We start from the raw sequence: 22,749 nt of genomic DNA on the forward strand, positions 1-22,749 counted from the left end.
CCGGGGGATCTCCGAAACAGCACTTAAGCTCCGGGGCAGAGATGACACAAGCAGAGACACAGGTGCCACAGAATCCAGCCCTGGCTGGAGACCACCAAGCCTGCCATTTCGGCCTGTGTCTACGGATTCATGCAGGTGCAGTTTACCACACTCTGATCTTTCCCTAAAGGAATCTGAGGGATGTATGATAAGGTGCCTTTCAGACTTTTTTTTTCACGGGCCTGTTATCTAAACATAGAGGTTCTAATCGTGATTTCTGTGTTTTCCTACACCCCAGCTACAGTCACTTGAGTGTATTTACAGTTCTCCTCGCTGATCTTCTGTTATTGCTGCACAATGGCCATACACTAATCCTGGCTCAGTTATATTGGCTGGTATTTCGTGTAGCCCAGCGATGGTTCCTGACCCTACAGAGGAAACCTGCTCAGGCAGCAACAAGCAGGCAGAGCCGTGCCCTGTCCTGCCTTTCCCCAGCACGTCACCCACCGGCAGATCCCAAATGCACAGTGCTGGTGGGGAAAGGCAGGCATGGCCCAGGCCACCTCCTCTGGAGAATCACAGAATCATTTTAGTTGGAAGAGACCCTCAGGATCGTCGAGTCCAGCCATAACCCAGCCCTGGCACTGCCCCATGTACCTGAGAACCTCATGTCCGTCTGTCCAACCCCTCCAGGGATGGTGACTCCAGCACTGCCCTGGGCAGCCTGTTCCAATGCCCCACAGCCCTTTGGGGAAGAAATTGTTCCCCAGATCCAACCTCAGCCTCCCCTGGCGCAACTTGAGGCCGTTCCCTCTGGTCCTGGCGCTTGTTCCTGGGGAGCAGAGCCCGACCCCCCCTGGCTCCAAGCTCCTTTCAGGCAGGTCAGAGATCAGAAGGTCTCCCCCCAGCTCCTGTTCTCCAGCTGAACCCCCAGCTCCCTCAGCCGCTCCCATCACACTTGTGCTCCAGCCCCTCACCAGCTCCGTTCCCTTCTCTCAACTCGCTCCAGCACCTCAAGGCCTTTCTTGGCGTGAGGGGCCCAGAACTGCCCCCAGGGTTCGCGGTTTGGCTTCACCAGAGCCCAGCACAGGACGGTCACTGCCCTGGGCCTGCTCTGTGCTTCCCCTTGCCAGAGGTGTTTAGCTGAACGCGTCCGCGGGCGAAGGGCACGAAACTGGCAGGACTGGAGAAGAAACGCGGACGCGCTGCGGTGAGACGGGCTCGTTATGAGCCGAACTGACCCGGCCCGGGTGGGGCTGCGCCTCCAGCAGCCCCGGGAGCTGGGTGGCAGCTCTGCCCTGGGCTGCCAGGCCCGTGCCGGCCCCGCCTGCAGGGGGAAGCTCCGGGATGGGCCCTGTCCCACGCTCCGGGGCACCGGGACCCGTTCCAGCCGCAGCGCGACACCGCGCCCGGCCCCGCTCCCGGAGCCGCCGCAGCGGCCGCACCGCGCATGCGCGTCCCCGCCCGCGCAGCCGCACTGGGCTGGCCCCGCGCGCCCTCTCTGCGCATGCGGCACCCCGGTTGGAGCTGCGCATGCGCGCTGGCCGCCCTGACGCAAGGCCGCTGCAATCGCCCTGCGCTTTATCCTGTCCGACCTTGAGTGCGCGATTGCCCGCAGGACCCGGGCTGCCGAAGGGTGTGCCGGTGTGCACAGAACCGCTTCGGCGCCCGCGTCTCGCCCCAGTCCGCACCCGCCGAGGTAGAGGGTTCTCTCTAGGTCTCAGGAACCCCGCGCGCAGCCGCGCCTCGCGCGTCGGTGTCGAAACCGAGCACGGAGGGCGCGCGGAAGGATCAGGCGGTCCTTCAGACAGCCCGTGCCGGGGGTCCTGCGGCGCAACATCCCCCCCCCGCCCCCTTCCCGGCGGCCCACGTGGGTGGAGGTTTCCAGAAGAGCCGCGGCCGCGCACGCAGCTGCTCCCGCCGCTCCCGCCGCTCCGCGCCCACCGCCATGCTCAGCGCGCGCCTCCCGCTGCTCCTGCCGCGCGGCGCCCCCGGGCCCGCGCCGCCGGGGCTCGCGCAGGTGCGCGCGGGGGGGCCGGGGCCGGGGGGGACGGAGCGGGGCCGCTACCGGGCCGCTATCGGCGTGCGAGGCCCGGCCCCGGCGGGGACAGGCCCGGGCCGCTGGTCCGTTGGGCCGCCTCAAGTATTGAGGAGGTTTTATTGTAGAGGAGCAGCGGTGGCGGTGAGGGGCCTGGGGGCAGCGGGGTGAGGAGGCGCTGGCGGCCCGGGAGCGGACTCCGTGATTCCCCCCTCCGTTTTTAAGTAATTTCGTAGTAATGTTGCTCAGTTCCCCACCCCTGATGTCAAAATGGTGGCGGAGATGAGGCTGGTGAAGGGAGTTACTGTGTTGAGATGTTTTGTTAAAAGCTCAAAGTAGAAAAAGTGATTGCGTTGTCAGGGTTCTACAAGATACCGGGTTGCCTGTGCGAAGTTATGGCTACTGCAAAAAAAAATATCTACAAGAGTTGCTGTGAAATCTGGGCTGCAAATTGCCGAAGGGATGTAGTAGCTGCTTAGTTGCTGACCGCACATAAAGCCTGGAGAAGCAGAGTTAATGTTTTATCTGCTGCTGTCCGTTGAAAGCTGAAGGTTCAGAGTTAATTTACTAAAAAGTCTTACGTGTGGTGGTTAATTCATAGGCTGTTTTGTGTGAGGGGAGTAGCTCGGTTCGGGTAGTCAGGGTTATGCCAGACGAATGAGTGTGGTAATTGGTTTTCTACAGCAATGCGAATCTTTCTTAAATTCTCGCTTAGTTTCCACCTAAGATTTTTAAAAATACAACTTTGGGGTAGGACTGTGTCACTTCAGAGGTTGTCCACCTATGAGAATCTTGGGTTGAAGATCACTACATGTTGAAAACTAAATCTTCATTACAACATTTTTATTTTATAGACATTCTGGAATGGCCTCAGTCAAAGTGTTCTCAGAGCAGCATCCAGCAGAAAATATGCGTAAGTCTTGGTTTGTTTTTTTGTGTCTGGCTGTTTGATATTTATCTTTACTCTCCTCCTGATACCAGAAGTGATTAATTGAGTCAGAGATGGAGTAACAGAGCAAAACCAGCGAGATAAGGTAAAACTAGGACCTGTATATGTGAGGCAATTTCTTTATCTCATGGTTTTGTTTCCAGAAGATCTTTAAAAATTTTTCTTCTTCCACCAGCCACAGCACCTACAAAACGTGGATTGTTGAGAGGTTTTATTTCAAAAAGGAGGGGGCACAAACAAAAAAAGTACCCAAACATTGGTAGAACAAATTGTTTTACACTGGCATGAAATGAGGGTGAAGAGTGGCTCCATTTCACGGCAGATAAAGTTTATTTCAAGCAGTTTGTGCTTTTTCATCGCTTGTTTTTCTTGTTGCGAGATCATGGGGAAAGTGTAGCAGTTAGTTGTGTAACTCAGTCAGATGTTTTGTGCAGATGCTGATTCAGGACACAGAGTGGGAGGTGCGTGCGTGTGTGTGTGTTAGGAGAACTGGTCAGGATGGGGAGGCCGAGCAGTTGCACGTTTCCAAGATGACTAATTTATGTTGCCTGGACTGGAGTTGGAGTCACTTCAGCATCTTGGGGAGGGAGGAGGTGTAGCCTGTTAATAAACGTGGCCCTGCTCTGCCTTCAGTGTCTTTTCTTCATCCTAGGACATGGCTTTGTTTATAAGGCAAAACTATGAGTCAAGAGTTCTGTCTGGCCTCAAAGAGGTTAATACAGACTTCCTAGAAAGAAGGAGGCAATTCAGATTTGTCTTGTGTAAGAACCACTCCCATTTTTTAGAATTAAATTAATTTGTTGCTCCTCAGGATCAAAAAGATAGTTATCTTTGGTTCTGTCTCAGAGAACCCTGCATGGGTTAAGCAATTTGTTGTCTTTGTGCATTTTTGTCTCCATGCTAAGCAGTGATAAATAAGCCAATACTATTTATTATTATCATTTTGACTGCAGGTGGATGTTTTCAAACAAGTTTGAACAGGAAGAGTAACCCAAAGCAAGTTCTGTCTCTGTAGGGACAGAATTGATTACGACTTGGTTTTATACCAAAATTTTAAGGGATGTTGAACATACAAGTAGTAAGGATTATTCTTGTGAAGAGTAGTATTTTACAGGTTTATTTAAACAAGTGAGGACTTATCTATAAGCGAACTGACTGAAAACAGAGGCACAACATTAAATTCCTGTGTAAGAGTCAGAGAACACCTTGAGTCAGAATACAATGCATATTTGCTTCAATATCTACTGAAAAATAACTTTGCCCTGTCTTCAGGTTAGCAAGTTTTTTTGCTATCTAGTTATTTTCCTTTATTAATAATTTTCTTTTTCTTATTATATGTTTTACAGCTCAGAGGCAATTAAAGGTGCCGTTATTGGAATTGATTTGGGTACAACAAACTCCTGCGTGGCAGTTATGGAAGGAAAGCAAGCAAAAGTAAGAACAAAATACCAGCTTATAGCGATGGTGTTATAAGTTGATTGTCCAAATTAGTGTTTTCAGAGGCAATGGTTTTTGATGGCATCCTGTTATGTTTTTTACATAGGTGCTGGAAAACTCAGAAGGTGCCAGGACAACACCTTCAGTTGTTGCGTTTACGTCCGACGGCGAGCGCTTGGTTGGGATGCCAGCAAAGCGGCAGGCGGTCACCAACCCACACAACACTTTCTACGCTACCAAGCGGCTCATCGGGCGGCGCTTCGATGACCCTGAAGTGAAGAAGGATATGTAAGCGAGGGTGTTCCGTTGCTTATATTTTGAGGGCCAAGCTGTATTTTGCTATATTACTTGCTGATCATCGTAAGGTTTTCAGAGAATAAGAAGAAAGCCTTGCTTATGCTGTGCAAAATAGTCAGCGTCTACCAATAAGACTTTTCGCATTCTTGAGAGCATTTACGATCAAATCTGTATGATAATACCCAAGGCTTGTGATTTAATGATGTAGCTGATTAAAAGCAGTAGTAGTAGATTGGGACTCCTGGGACTCCCTAGATCTGAGGCTGCTGTTGGCAAGTTCAGTATTCTTTGTCTAGAACTTATACGCATTCTTCTGCTGTTATGAATTGTAGGGTTTTTGTGCCATATGCTGATACAGAAATTGAGTGTGGAATTCTTCTGTTTTTCAGTAAGAACGTTCCGTTTAAAATTGTCCGTGCCTCCAATGGTGACGCCTGGGTAGAGGCTCACGGGAAACTCTATTCTCCCAGCCAGATCGGTGCCTTCGTACTAATGAAGATGAAGGAAACTGCAGGTTGGTACAGTTCAGTCTTTGCCATGTGTGAGTACAAGTGCGGCTGTGGTGCTGGGCCGTGGTAAATGGAAGTGCAGCAGCCATAAAGGTGCTTTTTGGGACTTCAAACATACTTGTATCAAAATTGAGTACTGATTGAGTTGGTACTCAATTTGAATGCACACTTACTCAGGAGGGGGAGCTCCTTTTCCTTGTAAGGTGCAGCCCTTGTGCCTCCCAGGCTACAGCTGAGGCAGCCAGGGTTTTGAGTGGCCTTGCTCTTGTTCAACTGCTAAAAATGTAGCAAGAAAGGGAATATTCAAGGGACCCAATTTTGAGGCTGAATGAATAGCTTCTTAGCCAGTGGTGACTTTAAGTCTTCACTAGGGGAAAATGTCTGTTGGCCTGGAGAATTTTTTTTTTCTCCTTTTCAGTTCCTAATGTGGTTTCTGGGGAAACTGGGTATAAAACTGGGTATAAAGATAATAGTAGCTGGTAAATGTTGTGCATCCAGTGATGTGTTTGGAGGACAGGACTAAAGGTTGTTACTGAAGTTTCATCCAAAGACTAATTTTTTTTCAGTGTTAGGTCCATGACACTTGCTAAAGCTCCACCCAAGAGTTAAGATATGGTTATGTGGTATATGAGCACCTAGATGTGATGAATCTGACTTACTCTGAGGATGGCGTTCCTCTGCATTAAGCAGGGGTGTGCTTACTGTAGGTCTGTTGGCTTTTGCCCTGGATGCTGCATGAATTCAACTGTGGAATGATCTGGCTTTGTAAACAGCACAAAGTAATGCAGTGCGTAAGGTCTGTGCAGGGCTAACACATAGGTGTAAGTCATCTCAGTGCGTTCTCACTGCATCATGCACGTTCCTGTTTTTAGGAAGTCTGAATCTGCATTTGATGACTTTTTTTTTAAATTAGTTTGTGACCTTAAATTAAGGTGTAATCAATATTTTTCCTGGCTTGCTGTCTCTAACGCTTGTAAGGATGGCGTACATACGTTATTTGTACCCTATAAATGTTACCTACAGCAAACTGTGTAAATAGGATGAAAATGAGTAAGTTTTAAGTCCATCACTTTGAACAATCCAAAGAAATGGAAAACAACTTCAGTCTCACACACCTGAAAGACAAGCTCTCAGATGAATTCTCACCCACTAGTGGCATCCAGTCGCTGATGGAATTGCGGAGGTGCTTTGCTGTTCTGTCCAAAGCCTGCAAACTGTTCCATGTTATGTGGAAAGACTTGGATCTCTGCACGGCTCCCTCTGCATTTTCCCAGAAAGCAGCAGGTTCTTGAGCAGCGAGCCTGTCTTTTGTTCTCAGTTCAAGAAGATTATTTCAAACTACACGGTAATAGTGATGTTACTCATCTTCTAAAGATAACTCTCCGTCTCCTCTTTCTTCCAGAAAACTACCTGGGACATTCAGCAAAGAATGCTGTCATCACAGTCCCTGCTTACTTCAACGATTCTCAGAGACAGGTATTCCCCAAGCTGTAAGATTTTAGGCCTTATAAACTGTTTAGTTTTTCTCAGTACGTAGCCCTCTGCCACTTTTTCCCTCAGGCTACAAAAGATGCTGGGCAGATCGCTGGCTTGAACGTTTTGAGGGTGATTAATGAACCAACAGCAGCTGCACTTGCCTATGGTCTGGACAAGTCTGAAGACAAAGTGTAAGTGCCCGTTCCTGACACCTACCCTCTCTTAAATAAGTGCGCTGTAATTTTCTTTGTAAATGTCTCTTCTGCTTTCTGTTTTTTAAAATCACTGGTTGGAGTTCTGCCAGAGTAGACTCCCAGCTGTGAGTCAGTGCTGTGTAATGTCACCTCTGTTCTATGGCAGCCACACTTGTTAAAGAAAGTGGGTCTGTTACTTGCAGCTACAACTTTATTTTGTCAGATCGGTTTGATTATCGTGCCTACTGGTAGCAGTGGAAGGCGTGGGTGAGGACAGTCGGGTAAGGGGCTGTCACCACGGGTGCTGCAGTGCAGCACAAGAGGTGCGCTGGGCTGCGGTGTCTGGGACACACAGCTCGCCTCGTCTGCCCTCGCTGCGTCCAGCTTTCTGGCACGGTCGGGGTGGTTATATAAAGGAAGGGGGTTTGTTACAGATTTTGTAAATATGATGTAGCTTATAGTGCTGTGAAAGCCTCACATTTTGAAAAACGTGTTTCATAATGGTTTGGGTGTCCCTGTCCTTGTCATTGGATGTGTGTATTTGAAGAAAAGGGAACTGCACTCTGAAATACCAGGCAAGGTTAAGCATTGTGCAGCACTTCTTTCAGAGACTTGCACGTGGACTCAAGAGCGCTCAAGGAATGCGTACACGGTGAAATTTATTTACTGCTGTCTTCAGAGAGGCTTTTAACTTTTGTGGACAGCAACGTGAATTCTGCACATGTAGTTTCCTGAGGAGAATTATTTTTGAGCCGCACAACTTTGTCTAGAAAGTAACGTTTTTCTGTATCTGTTCTTGTAGTATTGCAGTCTACGATTTGGGTGGTGGCACTTTTGATATTTCCATTTTGGAAATCCAGAAGGGAGTCTTTGAGGTGAAGTCCACCAATGGTGACACTTTCTTAGGTGGAGAAGATTTTGACCAGGCTTTGCTACAGTATATTGTTAAAGAGTTCAAGAGGGAGGTAAGGTATCTCGTCAGAATTTTGTCTGTGTTACACTGTTTTTCAGTCTCATTTAACTTCCATGTAAGGATGGGAATTTTCTTACATTATTAGGACTTCATTTGTAATCCATGGCACAGTGGAAATTTAAGAGTGTTAGAGACACCTGTTAGTCTGGCTTCTAGTTCTTATACTTGTTTTCTTGACATGGAATATTCCTCTCCTGGAAAGGAAAATAGCAGGACTTCTGCCTTTTTTCCTCTAGTATAGCAGGACTATTGTATGTACAGTCTGTTTGATTTTAATAATAAAAATCTGTGGTCCAGTTGAATGTATCAGCACAGATATGTACAATACAGGGTTGGCTGTAGAAAACTGCAGTGCAGTTCCAACTCCTTTGCTAGTTCAGTCTTTATATTCTGTGATGCAGCAGCTTTTCCAAGCTTTAATCTGTAACTTAGTTTACAATTACTTCAGAGCAGAGAGGGTTAGCAGTTGTTTTTGAAATGCTAAATACATTTGCCAGAAGTGAGAAAGATCAGCAGGCTGTGTCAGGCTATATTTCTACAAACATCTTTACAGTCAACAGTGGTAGGAAGGTGAAGTGCAATGAAGAAAAGCTCTCCGTTACTGCTGTGCAAAGGCTGAGAGTCTGTTAACCTGTATTGTTTGTCGCTTAGATGGGTGTTGACCTGACTAAAGACAACATGGCCCTTCAGAGGGTGAGAGAAGCGTCAGAGAAAGCAAAGTGTGAGCTTTCCTCATCTGTGCAGGTGGGTGGTCCTGTAAAACCTTTCAATACACTGAGTTTTGCATAATTTTTCTTCACAAAGCTCTATGAAATTGCTTCTATTTTTTTCTTGTGGTGGCAGAACAAGCTTCTGTGTAACCGAATGGCATCACTTCTGACAGGAAGTTAACCATGTTTTCTCATCTGTGGGGAATGCCACCTTGTTCTGAACTTACTATGTATTTCAGAAGTGTGATGGGTAGCAGGGAATTTAGCTGCAGCTGGTACTGCTGGGTTATTGGGAGCACTTATGACTTTGTGCAAGCAGTTCCAAACCTTGGTGCTGTTTATTCCACCGAAACAGCTAATTTGTCGAATAAGAAATTATTTCTATAAAGAATCTTTACTTACTTGTCTGTAGAAGAGTTGTCTAGGCAATGGACAACATATACCCCCTTTCTTTTTTCCACTCACTTTGTATATGAATGTATTCCAGCGTGTCCTTTATTCACTCCTGAATAAGGTGCTGGAGAAGCAGCAGGTTGGGGGTGCAGTAGTGTTGCCTAAGTGAAATTAAGGTCAATTATATAGTAATTGAAATAGGAGCTCTGCCAGTTTCTAGGTTCTGAATAAAGATTTTTTTTTTTATGTTGGTCATTTGTTGGCCAGTGAGGAGCTCATAGCAAGGAGTTTAGGCCAGTCACAATGGATGCATAGTTCTGCCAGAGACATAGCAGGCTCTGTTTTACTAGCTCAAGAGTTGGCAAATAGTCTGTTCATACCAGGAACAACTCAATTCCTTAACTCTTTAGCAGTGAAGGGAAAACAACTTGCTTTTGGCCCTATTTTCCCCTAGTATTTTTGACTAGGCTATTTATAAAGTGAATGCATGCCTCTAGTCTGTAACTTGGGTTTAGTTTTTGTTGTGTTAACATAATCTCTAGAGCTTAAAGCTTTAATGGTTTGATTGCTTTGATTTGTAGCATCTTTTGATGTCAGCATGACTCAGCACTTGAACAAGATGGTTTCAGTATAAGATTCGCTTTAAAAATCCAGCATGTAAGATCATTCACAAACAGCCATGAAAAGTGGGGATTATGGTCCCTGGCACTGATGAACTTTGTGTTAAATGGCAATGGACTGACTGTCAAACATGAGTTGTTTGCATTTAAAAGTCATGGGCTATTTCCTTCAAGTAGCATACGTTATATGAAAGGTTAGTCATTTGGCAAAATCTTTTGGAACTCTGAAAATGGACTTTATTCTGTGTTGTGCTAGAGGAAGAGGATTAAGGTTGTCACTTCTAATGTGTCAGCTATTACCTCCTGTGTATGATAGAAATAAAATTGTTTTTCTTAATAATAAAAGACCTCAACATAGCACAAAATTAAAACCGGAACTTAACAGTTGCAACTGCGAGATGTATAACAAAATAATTTTCGTATCTCTTGTCTGAAATGTCAAATGTAAAAGTTTGCCTGCTGCCACTTTAAAGGCTGGGCTGCAGAGTGAACAGGCATGTAGATGCTTCAATACAGGCAGAACCAGTAACTTGATCTAAAACCTGTACATAGCTGCCTTATTATCCATTCCTGTTTTTTCACTCCGTGTTTGTTTCTCTGCTGCAGACTGATATCAACTTGCCATACCTTACTATGGATGCCTCTGGACCCAAGCACTTGAACATGAAGCTGAGCCGCTCGCAGTTTGAGGGCATTGTAGCTGATCTGATCAAAAGGACGGTAGCGCCGTGCCAGAAAGCCATGCAGGATGCTGAGGTCAGCAAGAGTGACATCGGTGAAGTCATCCTCGTCGGTGGCATGACCAGAATGCCAAAGGTATGAGATAAGTTCCTGTTACAGGCAAAGCTGGTGCAGCTTCACAGTGCTTTCTGTTCAGGGTGATCTGTAACAGAAAAGTTGGGAGTCTGCTGACTTCAGAGCTCCAGGAGCAGAGCAGATGTGCTAAGCAGTCACATGAAAACAGTGGCAAGGGACTGTCTTGTCCTGTTCAATTAACTAATTTATAACTAAATTAATAATATTATATAATATTATAATAATATAATAACTTAATTAATTAATTAGATCTGGGGACTGTAGCAGAGTTGCACTTTATAAAGACAAGTGGGGGGTATCAGGAGTTGAAAATTCAACTTGACTTTCTGATGTGGACCAAACATAAGCAGCATTGTTGAGATACAAAGGCTGTCTTCTCTTGTTACAGGCTTCAGTGTGTGACAGAGGTACACTTCAGTGACAGTAGCCTATCAGTAATCTTTGCCTTCCAGTGGATTTCTTCCCCTGTGTAGGGCACTTAGAGCTGGCTGTGAAGAAGCTGCATGGGCAGAACGGCTCTGTTACCTGCTGGGTGCATGTATTCGGCTCCGTGTTTGAGGCTGGGTGTTGTCAAGCATATTTAACTGTTCCAAACACTCGTTACCTAATACCTGGCCCTTGCGTTGGGTGATGATAAGCACCAAAAGGTAACTTGGCAGTTTGCTGACTTGAACAATCTTGCAGATAAGGCCTGTCTGCTGCTGATGTACTGTTCTTGTTCACGGCAGTGCAGCTGCTGTTTGGCTCCCCTGAAGTCAGAGCTGAACATGTGTGCACACTGCTCCCTTCAGGGGTACAGCTCGTCCTTTCCTACAGAGATCACCCACATCTCCTTCCACAGGGATGAGTCAGGTTTAGACTTTTTGTGTGCTGTTCAGATTTGTGATTTGCTGGTCCTTTCTAGGATAGGTGTGTACATGGTCCTGCTTGAGACTGATTTGGAGTTTGGTGGTTTTCTTCGCTGGGTTAAGTGAGCCTGGTGGCTGGAGGTGATATTAGTGTGTGCAGAAGGTCACCCAGGCAGGGGAACCAGAGCGACAAGATAAACAGAAACTGCTGCTCTGGTCAAAGCTCAAGTGCAGTAACTGTGCTATACCTTCCCAAAGTCCCTGCTGTTCCAGCTGGATAAAGGAAAAACAGTGTGGTGGTAGCGTGTGTAAAGTGATGAAAAACACTTCCGGAGGTGGGGAAGCCCTTCCTGGAACATTATGTATCCCTTAGGGGTAGAAGACAATACTTAAATATTTTTGGGTTTTTTAAAAAAAAATTTTTTTTTTTTTTAATTTTTACTTTTTTTACCCGCTATTTATAACCCCCAGCATTTGTGGCTTTGAGCTTCCATAATGCTTTCCCGAATGCTAGTAGTAAAGCTCTGGCTCTAAGATCAGTGACTGTATGTTGCACACAGCACAGAGCCTTTTCTTGTGCGCGTTGTTGTGTTTGCTTCACCCCACTAGGAGGGAATGTGCCGCCTTTGCAGTGCTCGCATGGCCCGTGCTCCAGGAAACCTACAGTGGGTGGTTAGAAGACATTTTTCTTTTGTGCTGTAAAATATGCTTCCAGAGGGAAAGACTTGTGCTTAATTATATGTTCATATCTAAAGTGTCTTCCTCTGTAATGAACACTCTCTTGGCTTCAGTGCAGAGGAGTTGGACATCTGCCTACAGCACATTTTTTCCAGGCATGGCATGCTCACCTGTGCTGGCGTGTGCCTAACGGGTGTACGCAGGGAGGAGGGAACCTGCAAGCGGGGGCAAAGTCCCACACCCTTCTGTAAGGTGGAGGAGTGGACGACTGAGCCGTGTTCTGGTGCAGACACCTTATTGCATTGCTGTCTGGATACTTCAGCGGTAAATCTGTTGCAACCAGGAGCGTACCCTTCCAAAAGCACAGAGCAGCAAAAAGCTAATGACGCAGCTCAGACTGTCTGCTGACATAGCAAATCTACTTCTCTGGTAAAACAGCCCATTAAATAGTTTGAAAATACTGTCCTTCATACAATTTCTGTTTTTTGCCCTCTTTATTGCACACAAACAAGATCAACTGTCTTTCTGCTCTGGATTTTTGTACGCTCCCTGCGCTCTGCCTCCACAGCTGTACCGTCCTTGACAGCTGTGCTCTGCCCAGCGTTGGCGTGTACGCGTTCCCAGGAGTGGTCCTTGACTCCTGCTTGATAAGCGTGAGTGATCCCTTCTGAGTACAGCTGGGCCACGTGAAAGGACTGATGGAGGCTGACTTGCAGCTGGCAAACTTGATAGCAAGAAAGCCTCCAGAGAAGGGGTTGTCTAGACTGAAACAAGTGTATTTAACAGGGTACGTGGAAGGTGGGGAATTAGGGAGCAGTCAAAAGCCTGAAACTTAATATTTCTATTATGTCACAGGATTACCTGGCACCAGGAGCATAAATATACAGACCTTTAGCCACACTGGTATGTTCTTGTGGCCACAGCACTGGGCAGTAATGGTTTACTCTGCATACGAGCTGTGCTTTCTCTCCATTCAGGTGCAGCAGACTGTACAGGATTTGTTTGGCCGTGCTCCTAGCAAAGCAGTTAATCCTGACGAAGCTGTTGCTATCGGTGCAGCTATTCAAGGTGGTGTTTTAGCTGGCGATGTTACTGATGTCCTGCTGCTGGATGTGACTCCCCTCTCCTTGGGGATTGAGACGCTGGGAGGCGTCTTCACAAAGCTCATCAACAGGAATACCACCATACCTACGAAGAAGAGCCAGGTACACATTGACTCCAGATGGGTGGGTCTTTGGTCTCAAACACCCAGTGAAGGCTGCCCTGTCAACTCATCTGACAAGGAGAAGCAGCATAGAAATCAGATTTAATGTCAGCTGCTGAGCATCTCTGCTGATTATTAGTGTGCACAAGAGGGGCGGTAATTGGGTTACTGTGCTGAGATACCCCAAGGCGTTTGTGGCCTGGTCCTGATGGCAGTGTGTGTGCTGTGATGTAACTGTCAACACATCATTCTGAAGAAGAATTGTGTGGAGACCTTCTGTAACTGAGCACCGCCCCCATTTGAGACCACCTTTCTGGGTCTCCGTGCCTCGGAAGGGATTATTTTTCTCTCTGTCATAAGGCCCCTGGGTGTGGTCCTTTCTTTCCCTTTGCTGTATCTGGTTCTGCTCGTGTGTGCTCTTACTGATAACGCTTGCTGTCTGTGGGGCTGGGGCAGGAGCCCTGCTGCTTTGGCAGGAATGTCCTGATGATGTGGCTGTGCCACAGAGCCTGCCGCTGGCGTGGCATTGCCAGTTTTCGTGTGCTCAAGTGCATACAGAACGAGATGCCAGTGAGCTTGGCTGTTGCTAGTCTTGGTGCCTTGGTGTGTTGTCAGAGGAACAACAAGCACTTAATGATTCTTTATCTCTTCAAAGTAGCTTCTCTTTATTCCTTTCCTCATTTAGTCAGCTTGTAACTGCATCCATCCCTGTGTTGCCGTTTACTATCTATCCAGTGATTCTCTGTTCCTTTTCCACAGGTGTTTTCTACAGCTGCTGATGGGCAGACTCAAGTGGAGATTAAAGTATGCCAGGGGGAGAGAGAGATGGCTAGTGACAACAAACTTCTCGGGCAGTTCACATTGGTACGTTGGCTACTTGACATTCATGACCTTAGACTTGACCTTCTTGGAGAAGTTCAAAGCCTTGTCCATTTCAGTTGACCCCTGAAGACAGTGTTGCAGGGGAGAGTCATCTTACAGAAGACATCTGACCCTCTTTGTAGTAAAAAAGCAGTCTCTAAAGACACAGCCTGGTTCTGGAACAGCATTTCAGTGGCAAGGGAGCAACTAATGTTTGAGATGGAGCTCAAAGTTTCTAAGCAGCCTTATGTGGCACAGGAGCTACTGTAGCTTTAGGGCTTGGTCACCTAGAAGGGCCCTGTCCACTCCTGGGCACAAAGAGCAAAAAGAACTCTGTAGTACCTGTCCTATGCAGCAGGTAAGCTGAATGTGGGCCTTTCCTTTGGTGTTGCAAGGACAAGACTGGCTTGTTTAGCAAAAAAGCAGAACCTGTGTCACCTCTGAACCACACTTGGGGTCTACCTCTTGTGGCTTCTGTGTAGAAATCTGTATCCTCTTAAATCTAGATACTGCTCATTCACCACATGATGCCAACAGGCGTTCAGAGGACTCTGCTCCGAGGGTTAGTTAATAGCTGATTCAAGTGACAGATCACCAAGATCACATGCCCAACAGTGGAGCCTGGTACCCTGAGCTCAAATCCCTGTGGGACCTAATGTCTAAGTGCTTCTCCTTCTCAGGTTGGGATTCCTCCAGCACCACGTGGAGTGCCGCAGATCGAGGTCACTTTTGACATCGATGCAAACGGTATCGTACATGTGTCGGCAAAGGATAAAGGCACTGGACGCGAGCAACAAAGTAAGTGCTCTGGGGTGCTGCCTGGGGCTGAGGAGGAAAGGTGTGGAGGGCAAAGGGTTACTGCAGAGTGGAACGGGGAAAGAAGTGACAACTGGCCTGTAGTTTCATTTTAAGGAATTAAAGCCTCTGTAAACAGAGTCTGCTGACAGAGATTGCCACCAATGGGTGCTTTCTCCTTGCACATTAGGCAGTATCAGGGTCAAGGAGGTCCTCGCTGGCAAGGTTTCACCACATTGCAAGTTGTTTTGCACTGTATGACAGTCTTTGGTCCTGCAGTCTGCTGTGACCACTGGAGCCGTGTTTCAGCAGAGTGCAACTGTTTCCTGGGCTTTCCTGTATGTATCAGCTGTGCCTCACTCCCCACAGAGGTGCTGAGTGTACAGGTCGCTAAGGGAGGGCTCTGGGTGTTTGTGGAGTGGTGCTGCTGCTGCTTACAGGGGTGTCCTGTGTCACCAAGGAGCCTAGAGCAGTAACATTCTGCTCTGTGTTACCCTGAAGGGACAGAAATTGGGGTTTGGGAGTCCAGCTCCTCCTATGAGTTGTTCTCGAGCTGTGCTCCTGGGCACGCTGTTCCTTTGGGAGTGCTCTCTGCAAACACGTGAAGAGATTGCTGTCTGCTGGGGCTGCCTGCCTGGAGGTGCCAGCTTTTACAGGAGAAATCAAATTAGGAAGATCTCTGAATGCAGGGCATGTCAAATACAGCTAAACAGATCAGCCACGTGCCGAGTCCCGGTTCTGTTTCTAATTACTCCATTACACAGGTCTTGAAATGCAAGTATTTTGAAGCAGCAGGTATTTTGTGTAACCACCTTGTTCATTTTCATCCATTAAGGCTAGAAATGTCTCTAAATGGCAGGAGGCTTGGGGACTTCAAGTTGTCAGTATATTTTACTGTGTAGTTCAATGAAGTGTTAGGCCCAGTGTTCTGAGATAATTAATGACACAGTTGACATTTTCTAAAGCCCTGTTACGGGCTCAGAAAATCAATTCGGAGCATTTGTAGATTCCCCTGATACAAAATAATCTCTTTTGTGCCTCTAACTGGGAAGCCTCCATACTGCCCTTCAGTTGTTTCTTGAAGGCAACCACTTGAGCAGTCAAATGCATGCCCAGTTAAGAAAAATACTGTTAGCTCTGTATTGGCAACTTAAAGGTATATGTTGCTCTTAATCCTGCTGCTTGGCTTTTGGCAGAAATTTGTTACCAAAAGCACACTGCTTCTTACTTGGATTTCCATGTAGATTTCAATGTGTGGCAGCCTTCTATCTCTGAATAGCCATCTGTGATCATAAGAAACCAGAATTTTTAGTTGCCTATCTGTATGCAAACATGGTCCTAATTATAAAGCTGAACTGCCGATCCCACATCTGCATCCAAAGGGCGTGCGTGTTTGTCTGTTTTTCAGGGTTTTATACAAATGTTATGTAGAAAATGTATTTCTAGTGAGGATCTTAGTATATCCTTTTTTGGACTTTGTGATATCCTGGATGTTGATCCTCTCTTTCGCAATGAAATGACACTTTACTGCAGAAATTAGCTTAAGTCTAGACTATACATTTGGGGACTAATGGAGAAAAAAAAGAGGGGGACCTTTAGGAAGCTGCCCATAGAATCACATTATGTTCACTTACTAAGGGCGGTGTGCGGAGCATTGTCTTATCCTACTACCAGCCTGGGCTGCTTTCCAACAGTGAAAACAATCTAAACAATTCCTTCTGTTTGGATTTCTTTTTCACTGGTTGGTGTTCTGGTGGGTTTTGTGGTGGTTTTTGTTTGTTTGGTTTTAGTTTTTGTGGTTTTAACCTGCTAGAGCGGCCCTTTGTTTTGGGGGCTTTGTGTGCACATTCACTTTCCAGAAGGAGCAACTGAAGAGTGGTCCAAGTGATTTGCAGAGCAGTGGGCAGGAGGTGTCTGGCAGAGCTGGGCAGTTCGCAGGTCTGAGCTGTCAGGTTTTTGTCTTGCCAGCAGCATCACTGCGTCTTCAAACACTGGCCGTGTTTGTACTGCCCACGGGGTCTTTGCAGGTGCAGAGTCCCCGAGCAAAGCTGCTGCCACTGAGAGAGTTTGGGAACTGATACTCTCCTTTCCTCAAAGAACACATTCTTTATTAACGCTTCTTCTCTAATGCAGTTGTTATCCAGTCTTCTGGTGGTCTTAGCAAAGACGAAATTGAGAACATGGTGAAGAATGCAGAGAAATATGCAGAGGAAGACAGGCGAAGAAAGGTAATGTGATCGTTTCAAAAACAACCTGTGGTAGCTTCCAGCTCGTAGCATACCCGCTGGTTATTGCTGTTTTGTGGTGTTAACTGTGCCCACCTTGAAGGAGCTGCAGGTTCTGGTCTGCACAGTCTTGAGCTGTTTGCTTGTGCAGTTACGCAAATATCTGCTGGCTTCCTTATACTCAGTTTACACTCCAAAGCTGCAGGAAGGTGTATGCAAAGGCATTTGGGTCTTAGGTTTGGGTTGGATAATTGCCCTTTGTAATCGGTATTTTAATTCCTCCCAGAAGAATTACTGGGACATGGAGGCAGCAGTAAGCAAACTCAGCTGCCTGTTACTCGTAAGGAAACAGCTTGGTGACTCTAGTTATGCTTTTTGTCATCAATGCTGTTTACTATCCACCTGCTTGGTACCTTGGCTGTTTGTTTGAAGCCAGGGTACTACAGCTGGGTTCTCACAGTCATGTTTCATTTAAATGGAGGCAGTATGGCGATATTTAAGCTACATTCTCTGAGTTTATTTTAAAGCTTAATGTGTAGAACCCGCCAAGCGAAGCTGCACCTCAGCCTCTTCCTTTGTAAGTGGGGAAACTGCTTTTTGTAGTCTTAAAATCTCACTGTAGCATCTCAAATGCTGTAGTCATCTGAGCGCAGTACTTGCCCTCAGTGCAGGTGAAGCCATCGGGAGATGTTTGAAATCCTCACTGACTCTGGCAAGAAAAGGCTGACACTATGGCTGAGTGACTGAACCTGTGATATACATTGGATTAATGGTTGGAACTAATTTGTTTAATGAGGGTAGTACTAATGAATTATGCTACTAAACATAGAGCATTGATTTTTAAGCAGATGCAGTGAAGGCCTACTCTGGGGTGTGGCACCAGCATATAGTCAGTGATTGCTGAAACTGGTATGCTAAATTTATCCACGTTGTGTTCTCCTGGTCTGTAGAAACCTGTCTCAGGTCTTCAGGCAGCGCTGTAAATCTCACCATTGGTAGTGAAGGGATCAGGAGAGGACTGAAGGAGAGAACGCATGGAATAAATTCACATGAAGCAGCATCTCCATGCCATAGAAGCTCTAAAGCCATACAGCATCGGCTTATGAGCATTTGTAGGCTAGATGGGGAACCTTTAATGTCCCTGGTCTGAAAGTCCCATTGTTTAAATAGCCACATCAGTGCCATGAAGCATAGGTGGTGGCCTAGCACTTGAAGAGGCTGCACTGAAAACTGTTTCCTGATGCCTGACTTTGTATTTTAAATCATTGAATAAGTTCTTCCCTGTCCTAGTCCTGAAGTGGGACTCATTTCAGTCCAGTGGCCCATCAGGGGAAGGTAGTTATGTTGCTTTCTTAACTAACACTTCTCTTTACTTGATGTGCATAACTGTAATTGTCAAAATTCCCTCATTACACCTTCCTGATCATGTTTTTATTGCCATGGAAATATCATGAATGTATAAACAGAGTTACCACTCTGCTGTGAACTTCAACATCCCACAAAGAGTGAAGACATCGTGTAGAAATGAAATTATTTTCCATCAGCTTACCACTGTGGTTAGTAGTTGGTCTCCTGAGAATATTATCACGCCCTTGTTGGGGTAGACTGCTCTTTCAGATGGAGAGGGCTGGGTGTCCCAGAGGCTGTTGGTGAAATGGTTTATGTTGACATTGGGACTGTCTCGGCAGGACTGCTGCCTCTCTGTGCTTAGAGTCTGCTCTGCCCCTTGTTGGTCGGTCGTCTGTGCAGCAGTAACCTTGGGAACTGGTATTTCATTATTAGCACAGTGGGGGGATTTCCGCTGTTGAGATGTTACAAGCATTTATAATAAGAAAACAGGAGTAAAAAACCCCAGCATTTTAGTTCTCTAGTGCCTTTGTTGCTGAAGAAGCTTAAGAATATTTCTCCAAAGCTCCGTTTTCCAGAGGAGCAGAGCGAGCTGTGCTGGCTCTGCAGTCGCTGCCTCTTCCAGTCCGCCGACAGCAGGGCTGTACTAGTTGCTTCGACTTCCAGGGAAGTGAGTTTGAGTGTGAAACCAAAAGGACCACCAGTTTGGGCTTGCTGGTGCCAGAATGCATCTAGAAGTGGTTTGCCTGCATTTCTTTTTGCCCCTTTGCCATTAAGAAGGACCTTGGGTGGGAACTAGAATGGAGTTGGGCAGTTTGGGGAAGGAAATGTCAGCTGTTCATTCGTACGTCCAGAATGTGTGTCAGCGGTGATGTGTGCGCTCTCTTACCAGGAACGTGTGGAAGCTGTGAACATGGCCGAAGGCATCATCCATGACACGGAGTCCAAGATGGAGGAGTTCAAGGATCAGCTGCCAGCAGATGAGGTGGGTACTTTCTGATCCTGTACCAGTACGGGAGGTAAGATTCCTTGCCGTACCTTTGCTCGGATTCACACTTAACTCACAGCTGGTCCTGGCCAGTGGCACCGACTGTGTGTGTTTCCCTGCTGAGTGGAGATGGCACAGTCATCGACTCTTCTGGTTTTTGCACTTGATAAGTGGGATGAGCATGGCTGATGGGGGGACGTAAGGACACACTTAGAAGAACGTGGTTTGGATAAGAGCAAAAATCCTATTTCAAAGTGTGGGCTCAGTGTCGCTGAAAATCTAACTGCCTGGGAAGCTGTTAATGAAAGATTCCTGCATTAATTGTGCCCTTGACTTGGCCTTCTAGGGATTTGATAACTGTACAGTGGCCCCGTGTGAGTGCAGAGTTTAGCTCAAAAGCTAGAGATTACAAACAGAGCCTACCAGTGTATTAGCAGAGGGACAAAGGCGAAGCTGCTGCGCAGTCCGGCAGCGCTGGTGGTGCAAACGCAGCACCCCAGAACTTGGAGGCGCTGAAAATTGCTGTATCCACTCCAAATTGTCTTCTGTCTTTGAAGTGGATATCTAGTATCAAAAGAGTGCTTTTTCATACCATTCTAAGTGACAGTTTAATTTCTGCATTATGCATTTCAAAAGTCAAGTTTAAAACAGATTGCACAATCTTGAAGTTAACAACTCTCGGAAGCAGAATAAAAGGGCCCTCGGGGCCTCTGCGAGGTGGTTGAGGGAACAAAATTCTAGTTCGTTGGTAAGTAGCCTCTGATGAGTTTAAATGCTGTTTTTCAGCCCAGCTCTCCTCTCTAGGGTGGATATTGGCTGACTGTGTTTAGGGTTATGATCACTGGAGTTTTCTGGCAGCAGAACAGAGCCTAAATCCCTGTTCCCTGCAAGGACTGTTGTTCTCTGTAATGTCTTTTGGAGAATACCGAAGGAAAGCGGGTAGCAGCGCTTAGAAGCAAGTACTGTGTGTTTTGGGTGGAGAGGGTGGCCTGACACGGGCGGTGTCGATCGCCTTCCCCTTCCTGCGGCTCTGAACGAGAACTCTGCCCACGTTCTGCCTGGAACGCTGCTGAGCGAGTGCTGCGGGCGCAGCTGTCCCCGGTCACCCCGCATCCCCGGGCTCTCCAGCAGTGTGCCAGCCCGACAGAACCGCCAGACTGTGTGGAGGGCTTGACAGATGGCGACAGGGGCTGGGCTGAGACCGTAATGCTTTTGTTTGCCTCTCTGCTCCCTCTCCCGCCTGCAACAAAGGGATTCAACAGGATGGTGAACAGCCTTACTCACTGGCTTTCTGACAGTGCCTTAAATATAGCCGAAAGCCAGCTTTCTGTTCCTCCAGCCTGGCTCTGGGGTGCCTGAGGCGCTGGCGAGGTGTGCCAGGGAGAGCGGCTCGCAGCCTTGGCGGGCTCTCCGCTCTCCGCGGGGCTTTCTGTCCTTGGCGCCTCAGCTGAGGCTGCAAACAAGGAGAGCGATTAATGCCAACTGTGGCACATTTAGTGAAGTGGACAGGTGCCCGCTGGGAACGGAGCGCAGTCCTAGGCCCTGCAGACTATATGGCTCAGTTTGAGACTCAACTTCATGGCTTCTGGCAAGAAAACAGTAGTTTTGCTGCGGCCAATAGGTGGGTTAAATAACAGGAATTACATTCTTGGTGAATGAAGTCCAAGATTTTTGACATGTTTCTCTATGACTTATTTGCAGTGCAACAAATTAAAGGAAGAAATTGCTAAAATGAGGGAACTTCTGGCTCGTAAAGACACTGAAACGGGAGAAAACATCAGGCAAGCAGCAACCAGCCTGCAGCAGGCTTCCCTGAAACTCTTTGAAATGGCATACAAGAAGGTGGGTTCACTGTCATTTCCATTTTATAGGTGGGGAAGGAAACATTCAGGTAGGAGCTGTGCTGGGAGGTGGCGCAGGTCTCTGTGCAGCTCCCTCGGAGTGACACCTGGCTGTAGAAAGTCTGGTGGAGTTGAAGGCCCGAAATATTGGCCATCCTGCCGTGGGCAGCCGTTCTCCGGGGCGGTTGTTATGTTTCTGAACGGTGCTGTGTGGAAAAGTGCTGGAAGCTGTTAAGGAGCATCAAGAAGAGCACGGACAGGGTTTTCCCCTAGGTCTGTAGGGTGCCTAAAGAAATAAAGTAACATCTGGACTTAAAATTAAGGATGATTCTAGCACCGGCTTTCTGTTCAGTTTGCCTAAAATGACAATAGTAAGGCCATTGGGACTTTGTTCTCCTTGTCCTCCCCGGGATGCGGCTGGCGCGCTGTGCCCAGGTGAGCTCGGTGCTGCTGAGCTCTCCTCACTGTGGAAAGCTGCTTTTCTGATATCAGAATGTTCAGTGCTGCAGTGGAAACTTGTTGCATCCACTGCGAAAAGTGTAAATACTGGGAAGATAATTCCCTCCTTCGGTTGTGCAGAGATGGAGGTTGTTTCCATTCTCCACTGGACAGTTAACCTTTTCACTGGGGGTTTCTTCAGTCTAGAACTAACCTAAGCAGCTAGCTAGGGGAAAAAAAAGTCTGCGAGACACATTTTGTTGTCACTACAACTAATAAGCCAACTCTTTCACAGATGGCCTCTGAACGAGAGGGTTCTGGAAGTCCGGGGGATCAGAAGGAGGAGAAGCAATAAGAAGTCTCTGTCTTGCCTTGACTAGAGTATGAAGAAAAGGTCGATTTTCTTGACGCTTGGGAGAGAAGGGACCTTCCTGAGCAGCAATGGGCAGAATTCAGACTTACTGTGTTTTTGCAGTATTCTATATATAAAATTCTTTAATGTATAAACTTAGTGATGTGTCCGCTAGATAAATTGTCACTTGATGAAAGTTAATTCATGCCAGAGGAAGTTCAAAGTGTTTGGCCCCGTGGCATTCAACTGAGGCACCTGGGGACTCGCTGATCATTTCTTTCTGATACTTGACACAATGGTGTACTAAATCTGATATCAAAGTTTGGAAACCATGTCGCTAAATCCAGGGGTGGAGATGGAAGTCTTGCTGGAACTGGGAGGAGAATAACACCTGTACTGTGTGTCACTTGTGCATCTGAGTACTTGTGAGCAGGTGACAAGGCTGGTGACATCTGCAGCGAGGTTAGTGCCCCTGTTCTGCAGGAGAAGGGTTACTGCAAATTTAGCTGTAACATTGTTTCTTACAAAAGAGGCTACGTGGAAGTTAAATACTTTGCTTGTATGAGCCTTCTGCTCCATCCTGTGTCTGTTCTCTGCTTATGGTAAGACAATTTCCTTGATAATAAAACTGTTACTGGATCCATTCTGGATTTTTTTAAAATAAAAGCAGAAAAGTGTCCAACATGGAGTTCTTGGTGTCCCGTGATGGTGTTAACTGCCTGGGGGAGCTCCTGGGGGGAGCGGTCAGCCAGTTTCTCCTTATTCCCCTCTTGTTACTCCG

General features: G+C 46.9%; 1 protein-coding gene and 1 non-coding gene across 2 annotated transcripts; both read left to right on the forward strand.

Annotated features, from left to right (window-relative positions):
* Positions 1–1,840: 1,840 nt before the first annotated feature.
* Positions 1,841–22,656, forward strand: HSPA9 (heat shock protein family A (Hsp70) member 9). Its single transcript, XM_065643882.1, has 17 exons — positions 1,841–1,999; positions 2,872–2,930; positions 4,313–4,400; positions 4,510–4,691; positions 5,090–5,214; positions 6,612–6,685; positions 6,770–6,876; positions 7,682–7,844; positions 8,504–8,596; positions 10,182–10,391; positions 12,895–13,122; positions 13,881–13,985; positions 14,663–14,780; positions 16,911–17,005; positions 19,242–19,334; positions 21,039–21,179; positions 21,912–22,656. Exons 1-17 carry the CDS (start codon positions 1,928–1,930, stop codon positions 21,969–21,971), a joined length of 2,013 nt encoding a protein of 670 aa, XP_065499954.1. The 5' UTR covers positions 1,841–1,927; the 3' UTR covers positions 21,972–22,656.
* On the forward strand, positions 13,342–13,412 carry LOC135994139 (small nucleolar RNA SNORD63). The gene has a single exon (XR_010606966.1). It is a non-coding gene; the product is annotated as a small nucleolar RNA SNORD63 (small nucleolar RNA).
* Positions 22,657–22,749: the final 93 nt, after the last annotated feature.

Source organism: Caloenas nicobarica, chromosome 13 (genome assembly GCF_036013445.1).
Source record: "Caloenas nicobarica isolate bCalNic1 chromosome 13, bCalNic1.hap1, whole genome shotgun sequence".
Taxonomy (NCBI): domain Eukaryota; kingdom Metazoa; phylum Chordata; class Aves; order Columbiformes; family Columbidae; genus Caloenas; species Caloenas nicobarica.